Genomic DNA, 23,132 nt, shown 5'->3' with positions numbered 1-23,132 from the left:
CATAATTAAATTCAGAATCCTGCTCCTCGCATGCAAGGTCTTGAATAATTAGGCTCCATCTTGACCTTACAGTACCATATGACCCCAGGAGAGCACTTCACTCTCAGACTGCAGGCATATTTGTCGTTCCTGGAGTATTTAAAAGTAGAATGGGGGGGAGCCATCATCTTCTGTGGAACCATCTTCCAGTTTGGATTTGAGGAGACAAACTGCAAGCTCTCTACTTTTAAGATTAGGATTAAAACATTCCTTTTTGTTAAGCATATAGATGGGGCTGGATCCCTTTGTTACGCTGCAACACATCTAGGCTGCTGTTGAATTCCCATGATACATTGAGTATTTCTTCTTCAGTTCCACTCATTCTGTGGTTACAAGTTACAATTATCTCTGGCTCTCTTCTACAGCACCTTGTTGTTCTTTCTCCCTCCAGTCACCCCAACAGATCATGGCAGATGACCGCTGCTTGCTGAGCCTCTTACTGCTGGAGGTTCTTGTTAAAAAGGAGTTTTTCCTTCCCACTGTCGCGAAAACACTTGCTCATAGGGGCTCATGTGAAATCTGGGATTTTCTCTGTTTTCTTTGTATTATTGTAGGGGTTTTACCTTACAATATAAAGTGCCTTGAGGAAACTACTGTTGTGACTTGGCGCTACATGAATAAAACGGAATTGAAATTTAATTTAATTTAATTTAATTGAGAGACCAATCTGCAAACCTTGCCTTTTTTTAATTAAAGCTCCTGACCTCAAAGTTTCTTGATCAACTTTCTCTTTACCCACCCAAACCGTTAGACGTCACAGGAGACTGTTTTCATTTCTCATAAATTTTGTATTCTGTTCATTATGATTTTTCTTACAGAAAATGTGTAAAAAAAAAAAGAAGAAAAAAAAAAAGAAAAGAAATCTCGCAGAATACAGAAATGGAAAATTATAAAAATACACTTTGTATAAATAAGAAAAGTGACTGTGCTTTTATGGGACACCTACTACTTTTTACACTCTTACATCTAATATGTGATATATACTGTGTATTTCATATATATATATATATATATATATATATATATATATATATATATATATATATATATATATATATATACATACACGTACATACATACACGTGTGTGTGTGTGCGCACGCGTGTGTGCGTGCGCGTGTGTGTGTATATAAACCCAGCTTTACAGTGATTTAGAAAATAATGGATGAGTTGTGGATAATTTTCTTAAAAATTTAAAAACTTTGTGCATTTTGACCTTTTTTCCCCAGTACGAAAAAGAACAGTTAACAGACATGAAGGCAGAGACACACTTACAAGCAAGTGACCTGGACCTAAACAGGCCAGTGTTTTCTCTGTATTATTGTAGGATCCTTACAATAAAAGTACCTTAACATTATAACATAAAGCACCTTGATGTGACTATTGTTGTAGCTTGGCACTATATAATGAGCTCAACTGCGTAAAGTTCTAAGCCTCTACACTACAGGCCCACCCACAGGATATATTTAAAGCTTTTGTTCATGCATTCTTAGGTCAGATTTGCTGTAGATGATTAAATCAACTGGGTGGTTAAAGTCTGTGTCATTCTTTTCAGGCCAGATTCATTCTAGATAATCACATGGCTTGGGTTTCTAATGTCATTCTTTTCTTTTCTTTTTTTAATACATTTCAGTGAAAGAGTTTGTGTTCCGCTGGCCATTGACATGGAAACCAGCACAGATGCTATTGCTAGTTTGACAGAAGCCATAACAAGAGAACCAGGGGGGAAACAGTGCTGGGATTGATCTTGTGGCATGCTCCACTTGAAGCTGTAGTTGTAGATAATGCAGTTGTAGTTGTGGAAGCTGTAGGTGCAGCAGTAGTGGAATTGGCAGTAGTTGGTGCAACAGTCGTGACATTGATGGGAACTATAAAATATTTTTCAGAAGTAGATTAATATGTATTTATGTACAGACTAAAATAATTTCTTTGTCCTTGATTAACTCCAAAATAAATTTCGTTTGCATTTTCAAATACTCACCAGAAGTTACTGATATTGTGTCAGGAATCATGGCAATGCTGAAATTGCTGCTGGAACTGTTAATAGCCTGTTTCAAAATTTGAACAATAGTAGTATCATTTGGGACTTGTGCATTGGGTGCTGTTTGATTGAACACAAGCTCCACCTCTGCCTCAGTTCTATCCACTCGTGTTTGGACTCTAACAAGACTGTGCCATGAAAGAAAGTGAGTCAGATGTTAGATAATAATGGCAGATTATTGAATGGTTTAACTATGTTACATGATACATTTAACATTAAAATTAAATTAAAAATAATAATTTAGAGGAAAGTAACTTAATTACTGTTAAAAAATTTTTTTTTACCTGAACCGAATGACAATGGCACGGATGAAGAAAGGAAATTTTGGTTTGTAGATTCTATCACACTGCAAAAAATTAACACAAAAAGAAAATTTAAACATGGTGAAACAACTTAAAAATTACATTGTCTAAAAATGCCTATTTAAATGAAAGAAAATGTATGCTTTCAGATTTGTTCTCTAGATAAAGTGTCAGTCAATAAAAGATATATTAAGTTGAAATATTACTCACCGTCTCTTCAACTCGTCTTTTGCGATCTTGATATACACTGCTGGTGGGGTCTGTGAGTTCAGGTACATATGGTTCAAGGAACTGTAGAAACAGAAAAACTTGGACAGGTGCAGTCGGAGCTTTTGTAGTTGTGGTAGTTGTTGGAGAAGATGTTGTTGTTGTTGCAGCTGATGTAGTAGTTGATGGTGTTGTGTTTGTTGTTGGTGTAACTGTGGTAGTTGTTGGGATCACTGTGGTAGATTTAAAATGAGGACAAAATGGACATAAAACATTTAACTAAGTCCCTCTAAAACCTTTGAGACTTTTTGATCAAACATAACGAAATAGTACTCACATGTGGAACTGACAGTGATGGAGGCCCTTTCGATGTCAAAGCCTGTCACGTTTGAGGCTTGACTGATCAAAACACTTCTAATTTCAGTGTCATTTGGAACAGATGAGTTTAAAAAATGAAGTTCTATGGTGTTGATGACTGATCCTTGCCTGTAAATGCAGACACAAAAATGATAGTTTTGAATATATAGGGCGTTAGGTCACTGCTCTTAACATTATATATCAAAATAGTGAAATTACCTGAAGCTCACAACGGCCAAGGAGACAAAGGAGGAAGGGAACGAGTTTTTGTAAGCAGGTTCAATCTGCAGACACAAAGCAGATTTCCTTAAAACAATGTCTATCTGTTTCTTAATGTACACAAACAGACGAATTTTATATCAATTGTAAACTTTACAGTAAGACAGAAGACTAATTAAAGGGCAAATCAAAGAACATGACCTCTATAGTGAGTAGCAATGATGGTTCAGTACAAAAAAAAAGTACTTGCTCTATCAATTTTGTATATTCCTGATGTCTAATGTTTTCACCTCTCTCTCTAGATCAGCAATCTGCAATTCATTTTTTAAACATTTATTTCACTGAGTATTTGGTGTTTTAATGTCTATTCTGTTTACAGAGCACACAGCATTCATTCTGCTTTCCACAAAGAGGGGAGCAGATTTGCCTCGAACGATGGAAAAAACTAATTACATACCTAATAAATGCTATATATTAGTGGGAAAAGTAAACGATTACCTGTGTCTTTATAGATACAGATCGGTCTTTAAAAGCATCAGATGATGAATTCGACAAGTCCTTGGTAAAATTGCTTTGAAGGGATCTGAAAACAACATATCTGGTGGTTGTTGTTGTCAGAGTAGCCGTGGTTGTTGTTGTGGGATGAGCCGTGGTGGTCGTCGGTGGGGCAGTGGTGGTTGCTCTCGGGGGAGCTGTTGTGGTGGTGGTCGGTGGGGCAGTGGTAATTGTTGTTGTCAGAGGAGCCGTGGTGGTGGTGGTCGGTGGGGCAGTAGTAATTGTTGTTGTCGGAGGAGCCGTGGTAGTGGTGGTCGGTGGGGCAGTGGTGGTTGTTGTAATAGCTGTGGCGATTGTTGGAAGAATCGTAGTGGTGGAGGTCGGTGGGGTAGTGGTGGTTGTTGTCAGGGGAGTTGTTGAGGTGGTGGTCGGTGGGACAGTGTTGGTTGTTGTGGTAGGAACCGTGGTGGTGGTCGGTGGGGCAGTGGTGGTTGTTGTCGGGGAAGCTGTTGTGGTGGTGTTCGGTGGCGCAGTGGTTATTGTTGTCATAGCTTTGGTTGTTGTTGGAGGAATCGTAGTGGTGATGGTCAGTGGGGAGGTGGTGGTTGTTGTTGGAGAAGCCGTGGTGGTGGTGGTCGGTGGGAATGTGGTGGTGGTCGGTGAGGCAGTGGTGGTTGTTGTGGGAGGAGCCGTGTTTGTGGTGGTTGTTGGTGGGGCAGTGGTGGTTGTTGTTGGAGGAGCCGTGGTTGTTGTTGTCTGTGGGTAAGTGGTGGTTGTTGTGAGAGGAGCCGTGGTAGAGGTTGTTTGTGGGGCAGTGGTAATTGTTGTCGGAGGAGCTGTGGTGGTGGTGGTTGTTGGTGGGGCAGTGGTGGTTGTTGTCGGAGGAGCTGTGGTTGTTGTTGTCGGTGGGTAAGTGGTGGTTGTTGTGAGAGGAGCCGTGGTGGTGGTTGTTTGTGGGGCTGTGGTAATTGTTGTCGGAGGAGCTGTGGTGGTGGTGGTTGTCGGTGGGGCAGTGGTGGTTGCTGTAATAGCTGTGGCGGTTGTTGGAAGAATCGTAGTGGTGGTGGTCGGTGGGGCAGTGGTGGTTGTTGTCGGAGGAGCCGTGGTGGTGGTTGTCGGTGGGGCAGTGGTGGTTGTTGTCGGAGGAGCCGTGGTGGTGGTTGTCGGTGGGGCAGTGGTGGTTGTTGTCAGGGGAGCTGTTGAGGTGGTGGTCGGTGGGACAGTGTTGGTAGTTGTGGTAGGAACCGTGGTGGTGGTCGGTGGGGCAGTCGTGGTTGTTGGGGTAGGAACTGTGGTGGTGGTCGGTGGGGCAGTGGTGGTTTTTTGTCATAGCTGTGGTGATTGTTTGAGGAATTGTAGTGGTGGTGGTTGGTGGGGCAGTGGTGGTTGGTGTCGGAGGACCCGTGGTTGTGGTCGGTGGGGCAGTGGTGGATGGTGTGGGAGGACCCGTGGTTGGGGTCGGTGGGGCAGTGGTGGTTGGTGTGGGAGGACCCGTGGTTTTGGTCGGTGGGGCAGTGGTGGTTGTTGTCGGAGGAGCCGTGGTGGTGGTGGTCGGTGGGGCAGTGGTGGTTGTTGTCGGGGGAGCTGTGATGGTGATCGGTGGGGAAGTGGTGGTTGTTGTGGGAGGAACCGTAGTGGTGGTCGGTGGGGCAGTGGTTGTTGTTGTCGGAGGAGCCGTGGTGGTGGTCGGTGGGGCAGTGGTGGTTGTTGTCGGAGAAGCTGTGGTGGTGGTTGTCAGTGGGGCAGTGGTTGTTGTTGTGGGAGGAGCCGTGGTGGTGGTCGGTGGGGCAGTGGTGGTTGTTGTCGCGGGAGCTGTTGTGGTGGTTGGTGGGGCAGTGGTGGTTGTTGTGGGAGGAGCCATGGTAGTGGTGGTCGGTGGCGCAGTGGTTATTGTTGTCATAGCTTTGGTTGTTGTTGGAGGAATCGTAGTGGTGGTGATCAGTGGGGAAGTGGTGGTTGTTGTTAGAGAAGCCGTGGTGGTGGTGGTCGGTGGGGCAGTGGTGGTTGTTGTGGGAGGAGCCGTGGTGGTCGGTGGGGCAGTGGTGGTTGTTGTCGGGGAAGCTGTTGTGGTGGTGGTCGGTGGGGCAGTGGTGGTTGTTGTCGGAGGAGCCGTGGTAGTGGTGTTCGGTGGTGCAGTGGTTATTGTTGTCATAGCTTTGGTTGTTGTTGGAGGAATTGTAGTGGTGGTGGTCAGTGGGGAAGTGGTGGTTGTTGTTGGAGAAGCCGTGGTGGTGGTGGTCGGTGGGGGAATGGTGGTTGTTGTCGGAGGAGCCGTGGTTGGTGGGGCAGTGGTGGTTGTTGTGGGAGGAGCCATGTTGGTTGTCGGTGGGGCAGTGGTGGTTGTTGTCATAGCTATGGTTGTTGTTGGAGGAATCGTAGTGGTGGTGGTCGGTGGGGCAGTGGTGGTTGTTGTCGGAGGAGCCGTGTTGGTGGTCAGTGGGGCAGTGGTTGTTGATGAAAGAGCTGTGGTGGTTGTTGGAGAAATCGTGGTGGTGGTGGACAGTGGGGCACTGGTGGTTGTCGTCGGAGGAGCCGTGGTAGTGGTGGTCGGTGGGGCAGTGGTGGTTGTTGTGGGAGGAGCCGTGGTGGTGGTCGGTGGGGCACTGGTAGTTGTCGTCGGAGGAGCCGTGGTAGTGGTGGTCGGTGTGTCAGATGTGGTTGTTGTGGGAGGAGCCGTGGTTGGTGGGGCAGTGGTGGTTGTTGTGGGAGGAGACGTGGTGGTGGTCGGTTGGGCAGTGGTAGTTGTTGTCGTCGGAGCCGTGGAGGTTGTTGTCGGTGGGGCAGTGGTGGTTGTTGTGGGAGGAGCCGTGGTTGGTGGGGCAGTGGTGGTTGTTGTGGGAGGGGTCGTGGTGGTGGTTGTCGGTGGGGCAGTGGTAGTTGTTTTCGTCGGAGCCGTGGTGGTGGTGGTCGGTGGAGCAGTGGTGGATGTTGTCGGTGGGGCAGTGGTGGTGGTTGGTGGGGCAGTGGTGGTTGTTGTGGGAAGACCCGTGGTGGTGGTTGTCGGTGGGGCAGCCGTGGTTGTAGTGGGAGGAGCCGTGGTGGTGGTCGGTGGCGCAGTGGTGGTTGTTGCGGGAGGAGCCGTGGTTGTGGTTGGTGGGGCAGTGGTGGTTGTTGTCATAGTTGTGGTGGCTGTTGGAGGAATCGTAGTGGTTGTAGTCAGTGGGGCAGTGGTAGTGGTGGTGATCGGTGAGGCAGTGGTGGTTGTTGTTGGAGGAGCCGTGATGGTGGTTGTCGGTGGGGCAGTGGTGGTTGTTGTCATAGCTGTGGTTGTTGTTGGAGGAATCGTAGTGGTGGTGGTCGGTGGGGCAGTGGTGGTTGTTGTCTGGTGAGCCGTTGTGGTTGTGGGTGGGGCAGTGGTGCTTGTTGTGGGAGGAGCCGTGGTGGTGGTAGGTTGGGCAGTGGTGGTTGTTGTCGGAGGAGCCGTGGTGGTGGTGGTCGGTGGGGCACTGGTGGTTGTCGTTGGAGGAGCCGTGGTAGTGGTGGTCGGTGGGGCAGTGGTGGTTGTCGTGGGAGGACCCGTGGTAGTGGTTGTCGGTGGGGCAGTGGTGGTTGTTGTGGGAGGAGCCGTGGTGGTGGTCGGTGGGGCAGTGGTGGTTGTTGTGGGAAGAGACGTGGTGGTGGTCGGTGGGGCAGTGGTGGTTGTCGTCGGAGGAGCCGTGGTAGTGGTGGTCGGTGTGGCAGATGTGGTTGTTGTGGGAGGAGTCGTGGTTGGTGGGGCAGTGGTGGTTGTTGTGGGAGGAGACGTGGTGGTGGTGGTCGGTGGAGCAGTGGTGGATGTTGTCGGTGGGGCAGTGGTGGTTGTTGTGGGAGGAGCCGTGGTGGTGGTCGGTGGGGCAGTGGTGGTTGTTGTGGGAGGAGACGTGGTGGTGGTCGGTGGGGCAGTGGTGGTTGTTGTTGGAGGAGCCGTGGTGGTGGTGGTCGGTGGAGCAGTGGTGGATGTTGTCGGTGGGGCAGTGGTGGTTGTTGTGGGAGGAGCCGTGGTGGTGGTCGGTGGGGCAGTGGTGGTTGTTGTGGGAGGAGCCGTGGTTGTGGTCGGTGGGGCAGTGGTGGTTGTTGTCATAGTTGTGGTGGTTGTTGGAGGAATCGTAGTGGTTGTAGTCAGTGGGGCAGTGGTAGTGGTGGTGATCGGTGAGGCAGTGGTGGTTGTTGTTGGAGGAGCCGTGATGGTGGTTGTCGGTGGGGCAGTGGTGGTTGTTGTCATAGCTGTGGTTGTTGTTGGAGGAATCGTAGTGGTGGTGGTCGGTGGGGCAGTGGTGGTTGTTGTCTGGTGAGCCGTTGTGGTTGTGGGTGGGGCAGTGGTGCTTGTTGTGGGAGGAGCCGTGGTGGTGGTAGGTTGGGCAGTGGTGGTTGTTGTCGGAGGAGCCGTGGTGGTGGTGGTCGGTGGGGCAGTGGTGGTTGTTGTGGGAGGAGCCGTGGTGGTGGTTGGTGGGGCAGTGGTGGTTGTCGTCGGAGGAGCCGTGGAGGTTGTTGTCGTTGGGGCAGTTGTGGTTGTTGTGGGAGGAGCTGTGGTTGGTGGGGCAGTGGTGGTTGTTGTGGGAGGGGCCGTGATGGTGGTTGTCGGTGGGGCAGTGGTGGTTGTTGTTGTCGGAGCCGTGTTGGTGGTGGTCGGTGGAGCAGTGGTGGATGTTGTCGGTGGGGCAGTGGTGGTTGTCGGTGGGGCAGTGGTGGTTGTTGTGGGAAGACCCGTGGTGGTGGTTGTCGGTGGGGCAGTGGTGGTTGTTGTGGGAGGAGTCGTGGTGGTGGTCGGTGGGGCAGTGGTGGTTGTTGTCGGAGGAGCCGTGGTGGTGGTGGTCGGTGGGGCAGTGGTGGTTGTTGTTGGAGGAGCCGTGGTAGTGATGGTCGGTGGGGAAGTGGTGGTTGTCGTGGGAGGACCCGTGGTAGTGGTTGTCAGTGGGGCAGTGGTGGTTGTTGTGGGAGGACCCGTGGTGGTGGTCGGTGGGGCAGTGGTGGTTGTTGTGGGAAGAGACGTGGTGGTGGTCGGTGGGGCAGTGGTGGTTGTTGTTGGAGGAGCCGTGGTGGTGCTGGTCGGTGGAGCAGTGGTGGATGTTGTCGGTGGGGCAGTGGTGGTTGTTGTGGGAGGAGCCGTGGTGGTGGTCGGTGGGGCAGTGGTGGTTGTTGTCGGAGGAGCCGTGGTGGTGGTCGGTGGCGCAGTGGTGGTTGTTGCGGGAGGAGCCGTGGTTGTGGTCGGTGGGGCAGTGGTGGTTGTTGTCATAGTTGTGGTGGTTGTTGGAGGAATCGTAGTGGTGGTGGTCGGTGGGGCAGTGGTGGTTGTTGTCTGGTGAGCCGTTGTGGTTGTGGGTGGGGCAGTGGTGGTTGTTGTGGGAGGAGCCGTGGTGGTGGTAGGTTGGGTAGTGGTGGTTGTTGTCGGAGGAGCCGTGGTGGTGGTGGTCGGTGGGGCACTGGTGGTTGTCGTGGGAGGACCCGTGGTAGTGGTTGTCAGTGGGGCAGTGGTGGTTGTTGTGGGAGGACCCGTGGTGGTGGTCGGTGGGGCAGTGGTGGTTTTTGTGGGAAGAGACGTGGTGGTGGTCGGTGGGGCAGTGGTGGTTGTTGTTGGAGGAGCCGTGGTGGTGGTGGTCGGTGGAGCAGTGGTGGATGTTGTCGGTGGGGCAGTGGTGGTGGTCGGTGGGGCAGTGGTGGTGGTCGGTGGGGCAGTGGTGGTTGTTGTCATAGTTGTGGTGGTTGTTGGAGGAATCGTAGTGGTTGTAGTCGGTGGGGAAATGGTGGTTGTTGTCGGAGGAGCCGTGGTGGTGGTCGGTGGGGCAGTGGTGGTTGTTGTCATAGTTGTGGTGGTTGTTGGAGGAATCGTAGTGGTTGTAGTCAGTGGGGCAGTGGTAGTGGTGGTGATCGGTGAGGCAGTGGTGGTTGTTGTTGGAGGAGCCGTGATGGTGGTTGTCGGTGGGGCAGTGGTGGTTGTTGTCATAGCTGTGGTTATTGTTGGAGGAATCGTAGTGGTGGTGGTCGGTGGGGCAGTGGTGGTTGTTGTCTGGTGAGCCGTTGTGGTTGTGGGTGGGGCAGTGGTGCTTGTTGTGGGAGGAGCCGTGGTGGTGGTAGGTTGGGTAGTGGTGGTTGTTGTCGGAGGAGCCGTGGTGGTGGTGGTCGGTGGGGCACTGGTGGTTGTCGTGGGAGGACCCGTGGTAGTGGTTGTCAGTGGGGCAGTGGTGGTTGTTGTGGGAGGACCCGTGGTGGTGGACGGTGGGGCAGTGGTGGTTGTTGTGGGAAGAGACGTGGTGGTGGTCGGTGGGGCAGTGGTGGTTGTTGTTGGAGGAGCCGTGGTGGTGGTGGTCGGTGGAGCAGTGGTGGATGTTGTCGGTGGGGCAGTGGTGGTGGTCGGTGGGGCAGTGGTGGTTGTTGTCATAGTTGTGGTGGTTGTTGGAGGAATCGTAGTGGTTGTAGTCGGTGGGGAAATGGTGGTTGTTGTCGGAGGAGCCGTGGTAGTGGTGGTGGTCGGTGAGGCAGTGGTGGTTGTTGTTGGAGGAGCCGTGGTGGTGGTTGTCGGTGGGGCAGTGGTGGTTGTCGTCGGAGGAGCAGTGGTAGTGGTGGTCGGTGGGGCAGTGGTGGTTGTCGTGGGAGGACCCGTGGTAGTGGTTGTCAGTGGGGCAGTGGTGGTTGTTGTGGGAGGACCCGTGGTGGTGGTCGGTGGGGCAGTGGTGGTTGTTGTGGGAGGAGACGTGGTGGTGGTTGGTGGGGCAGTGGTGGTTGTCGTCGGAGGAGCCGTGGAGGTTGTTGTCGGTGGGGCAGTTGTGGTTGTTGTGGGAGGAGCTGTGGTTGGTGGGGCAGTGGTGGTTGTTGTGGGAGGGGCCGTGATGGTGGTTGTCGGCTGGGCAGTGGTAGTTGTTGTCGTCGGAGCCGTGTTGGTGGTGGTCGGAGGGGCACTGGTGGTTGTCGTCGGATGAGCCGTGGTAGTTGTGGTCGGTGGAGCAGTGGTGGATGTTGTGGGAGGATCCATGGCGGTGGTCGGTGGGGGAGTGGTGGTTGTTGTGGGAGGACCCGTGGTAGTGGTGGTCGGTGGGGCAGTGGTGGTTGTTGTCGGAGGAGCCGTGGAGGTTGTTGTCGGTGGGGCAGTTGTGGTTGTTGTGGGAGGAGCCGTGGTTGGTGGGGCAGTGGTGGTTGTTGTGGGAGGGGCCGTGGTGGTGGTTGTCGGTGGGGCAGTGGTAGTTGTTGTCATCGGAGCCGTGGTAGAGGTGGTCGGTGGGGCACTGGTGGTTGTCGTCGGGGGAGCCGTGGTAGTGGTGGTCGGTGGAGCAGTGGTGGTTGCTGTGGGAGGAACCGTGGTGGTAATTGTCGGTGGCGGAATGGTGGTTGTTGTGGGAGGAGCCGTGGTGGTTGTAGGAGGGGCTGTGGTAGTTGTTGTCATAGTTGTGGTGGTTGTTGGAGGAATCGTAGTGGTTGTAGTCGGTGAGGCAATGGTGGTTGCTGTCGGAGGAGCCGTGGTAGTGGTGGTCGGTGGAGCAGTGGTGATTGTTGTGGGAGGAGCCGTGGTGGTGGTTGGTGGGGCAGTGGTTGTTGTGCGAGGAGCCGTGGTGGTTGTCAGAGGGGCAGTGGTGGTTGTTGTCATAGCTGTGGTGGTGGTTGGAGGATTCGCAGTGGTGCTGGTCGGTGGGGTAGTGGTGGATGTTGTCGGAGGAGCCGTGGAGGTTGTTGTCGGTGGGGCAGTCGTGGTTGTTGTGGGAGGAGCCGCGGCGGTGGTTGGTGGGGAAGTTGTGGTTGTTGTGGGAGGAGCCGTGGTGGTGGTTGTCGGTGGGGCAGTGGTGGGTGTTGTGGGAGTAGCCGTGGTGGTGGTCGGTTGGGCAGTGCTGGTTGTTGTAATAGCTGTGGTGGTTGTTGGAGGAATCGTAGTGGTGGTGGTCGGTGGGGTAGTGGTGGTTGTTGTTGGAGGAGCCGTGGAGGTTGTTGTCGGTGGGGCAGCCGTGGTTGTTGTGGGAGGAGCCGTGGCGGTGGTCCGTGGGGCAGTGGTGGTTGTGGTGGGAGGAGCCGTGGTGGTGGTCGGTGGGGCAGTGGTTGTCGTTGTCGGAGGAGCCGTGGTGGTGGTTGTCGGTGGGGCAGTGGTGGTTGTTGTTGGAGGAGCCGTGGTTGTTGTCGGAGGAGCCGTGGTGGTGGTCGGTGGGGCTGTGGTGGTTGTTGTGGGAGGAGCCGTGGTGGTGGTCGGTGGGGCAGTTGTGGTTATTGTGGGAGGAGCCGTGGCGGTGGTCGGTGGGGCAGTGGTGGTTGTTGTGGGAGGAGCCATGGTGGTTGTTGCTGGGGCATTTGTGGTTGTTGTCATAGTTGTGGGAGGAGCCGTGGAAGTGGTGCTCGGTGGCGCAGTGGTGGTTGTTGTCGGGGGAGCCGTGGAGGTTGTTGTCGGTGGGGCAGTTGTGGTTGTTGTGGGAGGAGCCATGGTTGGTGGGGCAGTGGTGGTTGTCGTTGGAGGACCCATGGTGGTGGTCGGTTGGGTAGTGGTGGTTGGTGTCGGAGGACCCGTGGAGGTTGTTGTCGGTGGGGCAGTGGTGGTTGTTGTCGGAGGAGCCGTGGTGGTGGTGGTCGGTGGGGCAGTGGTGGTTGTCGTCGGAGGACCCGTGGTAGTGGTGGTCTGTTGGGCAGTGGTGCTTGTTGTCGTCGGAGGAGCCGTGGTGGTGGTCGGTGGGGCAGTGGTGGTTGTTGTGGGAGGAGCCGTGGTGGTGGTCGGTGGGGCAGTGGTGGTTGTTGTGGGAGGAGCCGTGGTGGTGGTGGTGGTCTGTGAGGCAGTGGTGGTTGTTGTCGGAGGAGCCGTGGTGGTGGTTGTCGGTTGGGCAGTGGTGGTTGTTGTGGGAGGGACCGTTGTAGTTTTTGTCGGTGGGGCAGTGGTGGTTGTTGTGGGAGGAGCCGTGGTGGTGGTCGGTGGGGTAGTGGTGCTTGTTGTGGGAGGAGCCGTGGTAGTTGTGGTCGGTGGCCCAGTGGTGATTGTTGTAATAGCTGTGGTGGTTGTTGGAGGAATCGTAGTGGTGGTGGTCGGTGGGTTAGTGGTGGTTGTTGTTGGAGGAGCCGTGGAGGTTGTTGTCGGTGGGGCAGCCGTGTTCGTTGTCGGAGGAGCCGTGGTGGTCATCGGTGGGGCAGTGGTGGTTGTTGTGGGAGGAACCGCGGTGGTGGTAGTCGGTGGGGCAATGGTGACTGTTGTCGGAGGAGCCGTGGCTGTTGTTGTCGGTGGGGCAGTCGTGGTTGTTGTGGGAGGAGCCTTGGTAGTGGTCGTTGGGGCATGGGTGGTTGTTGTAGGAGGAGCCATTGTGGTGGTGGTCGTTGGGGCAGTGGTGGTTGTTGTGGGAGGTGACGTGGTGGTGGTGGTCGGTGAAGCAGTGGTGGTTGTTGTTGGAGGTGGCGTGCTCGTCATTGCTCCTGTCCCCGTAGCTGTAGGAGATAAGTTCACATACTCTTAAATATGAATGTATGTATTTATTAAGTACAATTTTTAAATTCCTTTTTCATCAAATTACTCTGAGTTACCATTCCCAAATGAATCCTTAATGTACTATAACTTCCTAATGCAAAAATGCCATGAATTCATTCCAACATCTGTTTTTGGAACAATTTTCACCCTTACCTGAAAACATCAATATAATTTATACAATAGAACATTTTTAGTTTGATGGTGATGTAACCTGGACGTGTGTCCCTCTATCTATAAAGAGATGATCTATACTGCTCGCCCAAGTGCAATGTCTACAATATCCGAATCTAGGTTTGGGAAGGAGATTGGCGGTAGCAACTCTGTAAGAGCAATGAGACTTCCAACCCACATAACACGCACGACCACAGGTTTATGAAACAAAGTTTGCTTTATATATTTCCTTTTGGATCAGTTCCCTTTGCTCATCCTCAATGTAGGGATACCTTCAAATGCAGTAACCATCTCAAATGCATCACAAAAATAATTGAAACAATCAAAATAGATGTAAGACAAAAAACACAATATTTCAACACCCCAAAGAAAAGGAAAAAGAAAAGAAAATAGCACGTGAGTGTCCAGTTCCTTATGGTGTCAGTTTATTCAGTTACCCACTGTCCTGGGTTAAGAACTGAAAACGACCTGAATCTCAGGCGGAGAAAAAGTAGCAAAGAAAATGATAAGGTATCTCTCAGGTGGGCTTCCTTTTGTTTTTTTCCCTACCGCCCTCCTGGTACGGCAGGCATCAACGTGTCGGCGTCCTGACACAGAGAAGGCCTCCACAGCAGCAACAGTGTCTTAGACCCACGATACCAGCTCCTCACTTGGCACCCATGGAACTGTACCTCAAAAAAAAACCAGTCTGCACACAAATATGCAGAATGTTAGATGTCCACATTCCTTAAATGTCCTTGTTCCTAATGTCCTTGGTTCTTTTGAAATATTAAAATAAATTTGCATCTTGTGACACATTAAAAGTAAATACACCGGTATTACTGTGCATCACCCGCAGTTACAGTAACAGCACAGCTATTGCACGTGAACTGCGCATAACCACTTAGCTGGCCGCGGCTGAACTAGCAGGCCCAAGAAAGTAAAAACATTAGACACTCATAATAAACAAAACTGTCACAACATTGCAATACTATGAAAACACATCTTAAACATCATTAAACACATTTACTACTATTCTGACTGGTTAGTTATTTTTTCCAGTGCATTGAACTGCAATAGCGGTGCTAAGTGAGCTAGGCTAACTCACCAGAATAGTTCAAAAAGTTCAAAGAAATACTCCGGCTCCTTTCAGGTAGGTACCCGTCTGTGGTTCACCGCTAACGACAGCTCTCTCACAAATGTTAATTAAACCTCTTTCCTCTCTTTCAACGGGAAAAAACCGTGCTCCGCGGCAGCATGGAGTTTTTCCTTGCCGTCCTTTTTCCTCTACACCACACCTTCACGCGCACGGAGCCGCAGACGGTGCCGTCAGGGCAAGCCCGGAAATTAAACTATCAGACAAGGACTACGATGCATTCAAAGAACCCTGTACTTCTGATTGCTGTAAATCTTACCAGGGTTACATTCTCCCCCTCTAGACTGCATGAGTCCCAGCATGCATACCTGCCCCTACCGGTACAGACACATGTGAAATAGCAGCCCCTAAAGCCTGAAAGAATGAACTAATGGCCAAGGTTAAAGGCTCCCCCAGCTCATCGTAGGTGAGTTTCCGAGGTGGACGTCTCTCCCTAGTAGAACGCCGGACACTTGCGTTCTCGGACTCTTGACTCTCAGATACTACATTGTCAGTGTCTGCAACTACAGGGTCTGTGGTGATGAGATCTGTGTTCTCTTCATCAGGTGAGATTTGTGTCACATCAGGTTCGGGAATATCAATGACAATATGGTCCGGAGTCCTACAGTGTGAAGTAGGATGTGTAACTGAACCACTATTCTCAGAGCTAACATAAGGAGTTCCTGGTTGAAGCTCGTGAGTAGGTCTTCCAGGTAAGTGTGCGGAACTTTGGGGCACAAAAGAAGGGGTGTCTGGGTTTAATACCCTGGAAACTGGCTGAGGCTCATTGAAGCCTCCTTCCCTCTGCAGGAAAGGACCCTTCGTGATGATTTCTGGCATCCATGTATTAGGATACAGTTCATCTTCATCACTGTACGACTCGTCCTCCTGACAATCAGTGTCCCCTTGCACGCCTTTTGTTGTTTTGCCCCTCAGTCTCATTTTCCTCGATGCGTCAGTGGAAGAACTTTGCTCTCTGATCTCAGTTACAGGTAGGAACCCGCACGGCAAAAGAAGGTCTCTATGCAACGTACGGTGTGGCCCCTCCCCTGTCTCAGGTTTGACTACATAAACAGGACTGTCGCTAATCCGTCTGACAACAACATGGATTTTCTGTTCCCACCGATCTGCCAGTTTGTGTTTCCCCCTGATATTCACGTTTCTCACTAAGACCCTATCCCCTTCTAAGAGTTCAGCTGCCCTGACCTCCCTGTCAAACCTAGCCTTGTTCTTCTCTCCCATCTTCTTGGCATTTTTAGCAGCTAATGAGTAGCTCTCCTGTAGGCGTTGACGAAGGCCCTTGACATACTCTGAGTGGGTCTTGTGACTTGCCATATCAGGTTGGATTCCCAGGACAAGATCAATCGGCAGTCTGGGCTGCCTACCAAACATTAGTTCGTAAGGCGAATAGCCTGTTGTACTGTTTCTCGTGCAATTGTATGCGTGGACCAGAGGTTTGACAAAATCTCTCCAATGATATTTGTCTCTTTCTTCCAGGGTCCCTAGCATACCAAGGAGGGTCCGGTTAAATCGTTCCACTGGGTTTCCCCGGGGATGGTACGGGGTGGTACGAACTTTGTCTGCTCCAATCAGTGTGCAGAGTTCTCTGATCGTCTTAGACTCAAAGTCCCTGCCCTGGTCGCTGAGCAGACGACTGGGGAACCCGTAGTGAACAATAAAGTTCTCCCATAAAGCCTTCGCAACAGTTCTGGCTTTCTGATCCCTAGTCGGCACCGCCACAGCAAATTTTGTAAAGTGGTCGGTGATGACTAAAATGTTTCTCGTGTCTCTATCATCCGGCTCAAGGGATAGATAATCCATACAAAGAAGTTCAAGTGGATAAGTAGCAGAAATGTTTTCCAAAGGCGCGGCCCTCTGAGGCACAGCCTTCCGCCTGAAACAGCGTTCGCACTTTTTGCACTTCTCCTCGATGTCTCTGGCCATTCTCGGCCAGTAGAACCTGGCACGAGCAAGCTGAAGTGCACGCTCAGAACCGAGATGGCCAACATCATCATGCACTCCTTGCAGTGCCCTCTCTCTGAACTGTTCGGGTAAGACCAACTGATACACCAGTTCGCCTCGCTCAGACCACTTCCTGTACAGGACACCATCCCTGAGTTCAAGTTTTTTCCACTCCCTAAAAAGAAGTTTGACATCGGGATGTTCAAGGTTTGTCTCTCTGAAACTGGGTTTTACAGCTCTCCTCACAAAGGTGATGACACGTGAGAGAGACGGATCATTATTTTGAGCATTACACCAGTCAGAGTTAGCCATGGATGGTAAAGTGTCCTCATCGAAAACATCAGGCACTACAGAAGGGTCGACAACAAGAGACTCCGCAATGACAGGCTGCTCTGAATGAGGGTGACGTTCATCTTTAACCATCACAAGATGACGTTGACATAATGCAGAGAACACCTCATGATCCATGTCATCTCCTGCTTCCATGAACCGTTTTTTCATGTCCTCTATTCTCTCTCTTTCTTTAGTGAAAGCTTCATCCTCAAGAGGCGGACCTTGAGGCCGCCGGGATAACCCATCTGCATCGCGGTTGGCCTGCCCTGCTCTGTACTTGATGGTAAACTGGTAAGTAGAAAGAGCGGCTAACCAGCGATGACCAGCAGCATCTAACTTCGCAGATGTCAAGACGTATGTGAGGGGGTTGTTGTCGGTAAGCACAGTGAAACTTGACCCATAAAGGAAATCACTGAACTTTTCACAAATGGCCCACTTTAAGGCCAAGAATTCGAGTTTGTGCGTAGGGTAGTTTCTCTCGCTCTTGGAAAGACCTCGACTGGCATACGCGACAACTCTGAGCTTCCCCTCCTGCTCTTGATAGAGCGCTGCCCCCAATCCATCGCGACAAGCGTCAGTATGTACAACATATGGTAGTTGTGGATTCGCAAAAGCAAGGATGGGCGCAGACGTCAGTTTCTTGATCAGGGTTCTGAATGCACTCTCACACTCTGAAGTCCACTCCTCACCGAGCGGTGCATTAGGGCTCACAAGAGTCGTGAAGCGTTCCCTCTTGTACACTTTGCCCCTTTTCTTTGGTGGATAGTAGCCTGCTGTCAGGCTATTAAGAGGTTTGGCTATCTGGGAATATCCTTCGACAAACCGCCGATAATACCCAGCGAAGCCTAAGAAACATTTAAGCTCTTTCCTATTTGAAGGACGAGGCCAGTCTCTCAAGGCGGATATCTTGTCAGGGTCAGTATGAACTCCTCGTGCATCCACGACATGACCAAGATACTTTACTGACGTCTTAAAGAAGTGACATTTCTCCGGAGAAAGCTTTAGACCGAAATCTTTAAGACGGTTCAGCACCTTCATAAGTCGTGCTTCATGTTCTTCCAATGTGTCTGAAAAGACAATCAAGTCGTCCAGAAACACCAATACCTCATTGAGATGCAAGTCACCGACACACCTTTCCATAAGGCGCTGAAAAGTGCTTGGTGCGTTCGTGACACCCTGAGGCATGCGATTGAATTCAAAGAAGCCGAGGGGACACGTGAAAGCGGTTTTAGGCTTGTCTTCTTCGGCCATCTCAACCTGGTAATAACCAGATTTAAGGTCCATGACGGAGAACCATTTAGCACCGCTAAGGGCAGCAAAGGTCTCCTCAATGTTCGGAAGAGCGTATGCATCTCTGATGGTTCGAGCATTTAGCTTCCTGTAGTCAATGCATAACCTGATAGAACCATTCTTCTTCCGGACCAAGACCACTGGGGATGCAAAAGGGCTCTGTGACTCTTTAATGATTCCTGCATCAAGCAGTTCTTTAAGATGCTCCTTGACTGCCTCCCTGTCACTGGGATGAATAGGCCTTGGCCTCTCCTTAAAAGGAGTCTCGTCATGTAGCCTGATGTGATGTTTCACTGCAGTGGTGTGACCATATGACAGGTCATCCACAGCAAAGACTTCTGGAATAGATCTAAGCTTGGTGGTGATACGATCTTTCCATTGTTCAGATATTGGTGAATCATCAAGATTGAACTCGAGGTTGTCACTGTCAGGCTTATTGTGATGAGAGTCACCTTTCACTGGTCCAAGTGATGTGACCTGCTGAGCTGCACATATTTGAGCAATGATGCATTTTGGCTGCAGCGTAACATCATGGTCACTAAGATTGCGCAGGACGACCGGGACCTTGCAGCTAGACTTAAATGGAATGTCCATCAGAGCAGCTTCAAGGAACACGCCACCTGGCAACCTGTGATGTTCATTGGGTTCAAGCACAAATGTGGTCTGACTGTTCCTTTTCAACCTGACATCACCTGTGATGCAGCACTTTTGTTTTGCAGGGATGGTGATGGGGTTTCCACCATGTAACCTGACAGGATGAGCATGGTTGTTGAGGTCATGAATCTGGGCAATATGCTGGAAGATCACTGCAAAATCTCTAGAGAAGAGTTTGCAAACAACCTCTGGACCATCCCGTTCAAGTACTTGTTCATAAAGTCGTAATAACACATTGGTACCAATCAACAGGGGGGTCCTGCTGTTGAACTGACACTCTGGCACCACAAGTGCTAACACGACTAGCTCCTCTTTCCTGCCAGGAACAGACAGCGGGAAAGTGACACGCGCTTCTATGTAACCAAGATAGGGGACCTGCTGTCCACCTGCTCCTTCGATTTCAAGAAGGGCATGAATTGGATGTATAGGTAAGTGAGACAGATGGTTCTTATGGAAACACTCGGACACTGTTGTAACTTGTGAGCCGGTGTCCATTATGGACTCACACTGCACACCCTCAAGAAAGACAGAAGCCGCACAACGAGGACCTACAAGCCCTGCAGGTATAGATCGCTCTGTGCAACGGTAGGTTTCAGTCATTGTGTGGGTTATGACTTTCTTCTGTGTTCCAGCACCATCAACTGATCTGTTGGGACAGGGGTTATCATCAACTGCAGCTCCTGGACGTCCCACTACAGGAGCTGCTACTAGTTTAAAGTGAATGGGGAAGCAGCCTGCTGAGCTAAAAGCTTATCCTGCCTCTCCCGGAGTTCTGCATTTTTCTTGCGAACCAGTGCGGGGTTGGGTTCATTGGAGCAGTGAGCAGCAATGTGGTTGTCTTCCCCACACTTAAAACAAAACCACGGCCTCGGCATTCCAGGCACCTTAAGGCCCCTCTTCATGTTACTACTACTGATTGCAAAGCAGTCGGTCTTTTCAGTACTCTCTCTCTGATTTTGTGCTAGTTTTTCAACTTGCTTTGTCAGTTCAGCTATCTTGTTCTCAATATCAGAGGTTTCATCTCGCTTTGCTTTTACCACTAGGGGAGGATTACTATCATGAGTGAGGCTCGGTGGCTTTTTGTTTAGCTTTTCCAACTGTTTAGTTAGCTCGTTTACTTTCTTTTCAAGCTTTGATGTCTCATTCGGCTTTGAGTTAGTCAGTGGGACAGGCTCACAGTCATAAGAGGGCATATCAAAAACATGGTGGGCATACATGTTAGCTTTCGAAGCACCTAAATGCTTTTTCATCCTATCTAGCTTTGTGGAACGGCGGTCTTCCTCAGTTCTCAGCATGAGGAGGAATTCAGGAAATGTTGGTGGATTTCCCTTTTTGCACTCTAACTGTAAGCCGATGATGATGCTCTGATCCCAACAGCCCCTACAAAACTGTCTGAGCAAATGATCATTGGAATTTCCAGCTGAGGCTCCCCCTCTAGAAATTGCTCTTGTGAGGAGGCTATGGAGCCTGTTCAAGTATGCTGATGGCTTCTCTCCACTATCTTGGTTAGAGCCGAGAAATGCCGCAAACAACTCCTCTCCATCCTCCACAACACCAAAAGCAGAGTCAAGTTGAGTGATGTAGACACTTGGTGGTGAAGAGATGCCAAGAGGCTTCACAACATCAGCTGCTGGACTCAGCAAGCTCTCAAGAATCCTTCTCACCTTGTGAGCATCATTCAAGGAAGGATCGTTAAGGAGAAGATCAACTTGGGTGTGCCATGTTTCGTAGTCCACCTCACCGTTTGGCCTTGGCATCCGCCCAGAGAAGGTGCGCAACCTTATTTGTGGGGATGGTGAAGTGGTGGACTCACTTCGGATGACATGCTCCACAATCACTCTCTGGATCTGGGGGGGGGTTAAAAACATCCTCACTGATGTGGACTGGGCTCGTTGGTAAACTAGCAGATGCACTATAAACATGTGTGGGCTCTGCAGGCTCATTTTGATCATTATTAGGTGTGTTAGCATTTTGAGCTGCATAGGGCTGTGTAGCATTACTGTGTACGTCATGTGATGTGCCCTGGTTCCCATGCAGTTCCTCCTGAAGCACATTCAAGAAACCTTTCCTGCCACTGCCTGCGACAGACTTTAGTTCGTCCAGGTATCTGCAAGCTATCTCCCTCCCCACCACTTCCTGACAAACATCTCTAATGGTCCTCGCAAACCACATCACAGCTGGGTCCTTTGGACTTGGTACGGTACCCAAAGTAATGGGGTCGATTCTAGAGATAGACCTGTCAGATGCATACTGGACCAGGGCTCTACCCTCTGGTTGTCCTGATTCGTCAGGGATCCTCACTAATTTAGAAATATCTCCATTAACTTTGAACACAGCAGTTATTTCCTCATCTGTGTATTCTGGTCCTATACCTGTTACATACAGGGAGTTTTGACCATTAACCTCAAAACGATTGCAAATATCCATACCTGACTCAGTGGAACAAATCTCAAAAATCTCAAACGTGCGTAGTGTGGGGTGGAAGATCAGAAAGCTACTATTAACCAATCTCCTGGCTGGCTCGCCACTTTTTATGTAACCTGGACGTGTGTCCCTCTATCTATAAAGAGATGATCTATACTGCTCGCCCAAGTGCAATGTCTACAATATCCGAATCTAGGTTTGGGAAGGAGATTGGCGGTAGCAACTCTGTAAGAGCAATGAGACTTCCAACCCACATAACACGCACGACCACAGGTTTATGAAACAAAGTTTGCTTTATATATTTCCTTTTGGATCAGTTCCCTTTGCTCATCCTCAATGTAGGGATACCTTCAAATGCAGTAACCATCTCAAATGCATCACAAAAATAATTGAAACAATCAAAATAGATGTAAGACAAAAAACACAATATTTCAACACCCCAAAGAAAAGGAAAAAGAAAAGAAAATAGCACGTGAGTGTCCAGTTCCTTATGGTGTCAGTTTATTCAGTTACCCACTGTCCTGGGTTAAGAACTGAAAACGACCTGAATCTCAGGCGGAGAAAAAGTAGCAAAGAAAATGATAAGGTATCTCTCAGGTGGGCTTCCTTTTGTTTTTTTCCCTACCGCCCTCCTGGTACGGCAGGCATCAACGTGTCGGCGTCCTGACACAGAGAAGGCCTCCACAGCAGCAACAGTGTCTTAGACCCACGATACCAGCTCCTCACTTGGCACCCATGGAACTGTACCTCAAAAAAAAACCAGTCTGCACACAAATATGCAGAATGTTAGATGTCCACATTCCTTAAATGTCCTTGTTCCTAATGTCCTTGGTTCTTTTGAAATATTAAAATAAATTTGCATCTTGTGACACATTAAAAGTAAATACACCGGTATTACTGTGCATCACCCGCAGTTACAGTAACAGCACAGCTATTGCACGTGAACTGCGCATAACCACTTAGCTGGCCGCGGCTGAACTAGCAGGCCCAAGAAAGTAAAAACATTAGACACTCATAATAAACAAAACTGTCACAACATTGCAATACTATGAAAACACATCTTAAACATCATTAAACACATTTACTACTATTCTGACTGGTTAGTTATTTTTTCCAGTGCATTGAACTGCAATAGCGGTGCTAAGTGAGCTAGGCTAACTCACCAGAATAGTTCAAAAAGTTCAAAGAAATACTCCGGCTCCTTTCAGGTAGGTACCCGTCTGTGGTTCACCGCTAACGACAGCTCTCTCACAAATGTTAATTAAACCTCTTTCCTCTCTTTCAACGGGAAAAAACCGTGCTCCGCGGCAGCATGGAGTTTTTCCTTGCCGTCCTTTTTCCTCTACACCACACCTTCACGCGCACGGAGCCGCAGACGGTGCCGTTAGGGCAAGCCCGGAAATTAAACTATCAGACAAGGACTACGATGCATTCAAAGAACCCTGTACTTCTGATTGCTGTAAATCTTACCAGGGTTACAGTGATTTTAGTAGACAAAGTTGAATGGCTTAGACACAAATTGAGCTTCAGTTTGGGGAAAGCCTAGGAGGGGATTGATCCCCATGTATTAATGAGAAGTGAAGAAGTGAAAGCTGTAACGGCCTGGAGGTTCAGCTGGTCGCTGATCAGGTGTTTCTCTCCCTATCACTATCTCTCTCTCCAGGGCGGAACTGATTACGGGTTTACGCCCTTGGCCCACACCCTCGGAGGAAGAAACACCGGTGCCTCATTAGTGTGGCTAGCATTTAAGCCAGGAAACAACGGTTGTTTTTCGCTGGATCGTTGTAAGAATCGCGTAAGTGAAATTCGAGCGTCTAGCAAGTGTTTTTCCGTGTCGTTGTGTGTTTGAAACTAACAAGCGTTTCCTTATGCGCAGACCCTCTGGACTGTTTTCCCTGGTGTTCCCTGAGTGGCGAGTGTTCGAGGAGAGAGATTGGATTAGTTTGTGGATTGCTTGGAGAAAGACGTGAGCTCGTGTGTGGATTGTTTGGAGAGAAATGAGAGTGTTCCCCTGGATTTCTCCTGGAGCCCTGCCCCGCTCACCTTTTGTCTGTAGCACTGCCCCGCACCATTTGTATATATACTTGTTGGACATTGTACGTTAATAAATTCTCTTGTGTGCATCAAT

The 23,132-nt window shown here is 50.2% G+C and overlaps 1 protein-coding gene across 1 annotated transcript; it reads right to left on the bottom strand.

Annotated features, from left to right (window-relative positions):
• Positions 1 to 5,664: 5,664 nt before the first annotated feature.
• On the bottom strand, positions 5,665 to 12,894 carry LOC113013018 (mucin-2-like; the record flags this gene model as incomplete). The annotated part of the gene is made up of 4 exons (XM_026153549.1): positions 12,451 to 12,894; positions 10,328 to 12,241; positions 9,310 to 9,766; positions 5,665 to 9,254 (listed from the first exon to the last, which is right to left on the bottom strand). Coding segments are annotated over exons 1-4 (6,405 nt in total), but the record flags the coding sequence as incomplete, so codon positions are not given.
• Positions 12,895 to 23,132: the final 10,238 nt, after the last annotated feature.

The sequence above is a fragment of the Astatotilapia calliptera genome, chromosome 3 (assembly GCF_900246225.1).
Source record: "Astatotilapia calliptera chromosome 3, fAstCal1.2, whole genome shotgun sequence".
Classification (NCBI taxonomy): Eukaryota; Metazoa; Chordata; class Actinopteri; order Cichliformes; family Cichlidae; genus Astatotilapia; species Astatotilapia calliptera.
The sequence above is the reverse complement of the archived record's forward strand: the minus strand, read 5'-3'. Positions and strand labels throughout refer to the sequence as shown.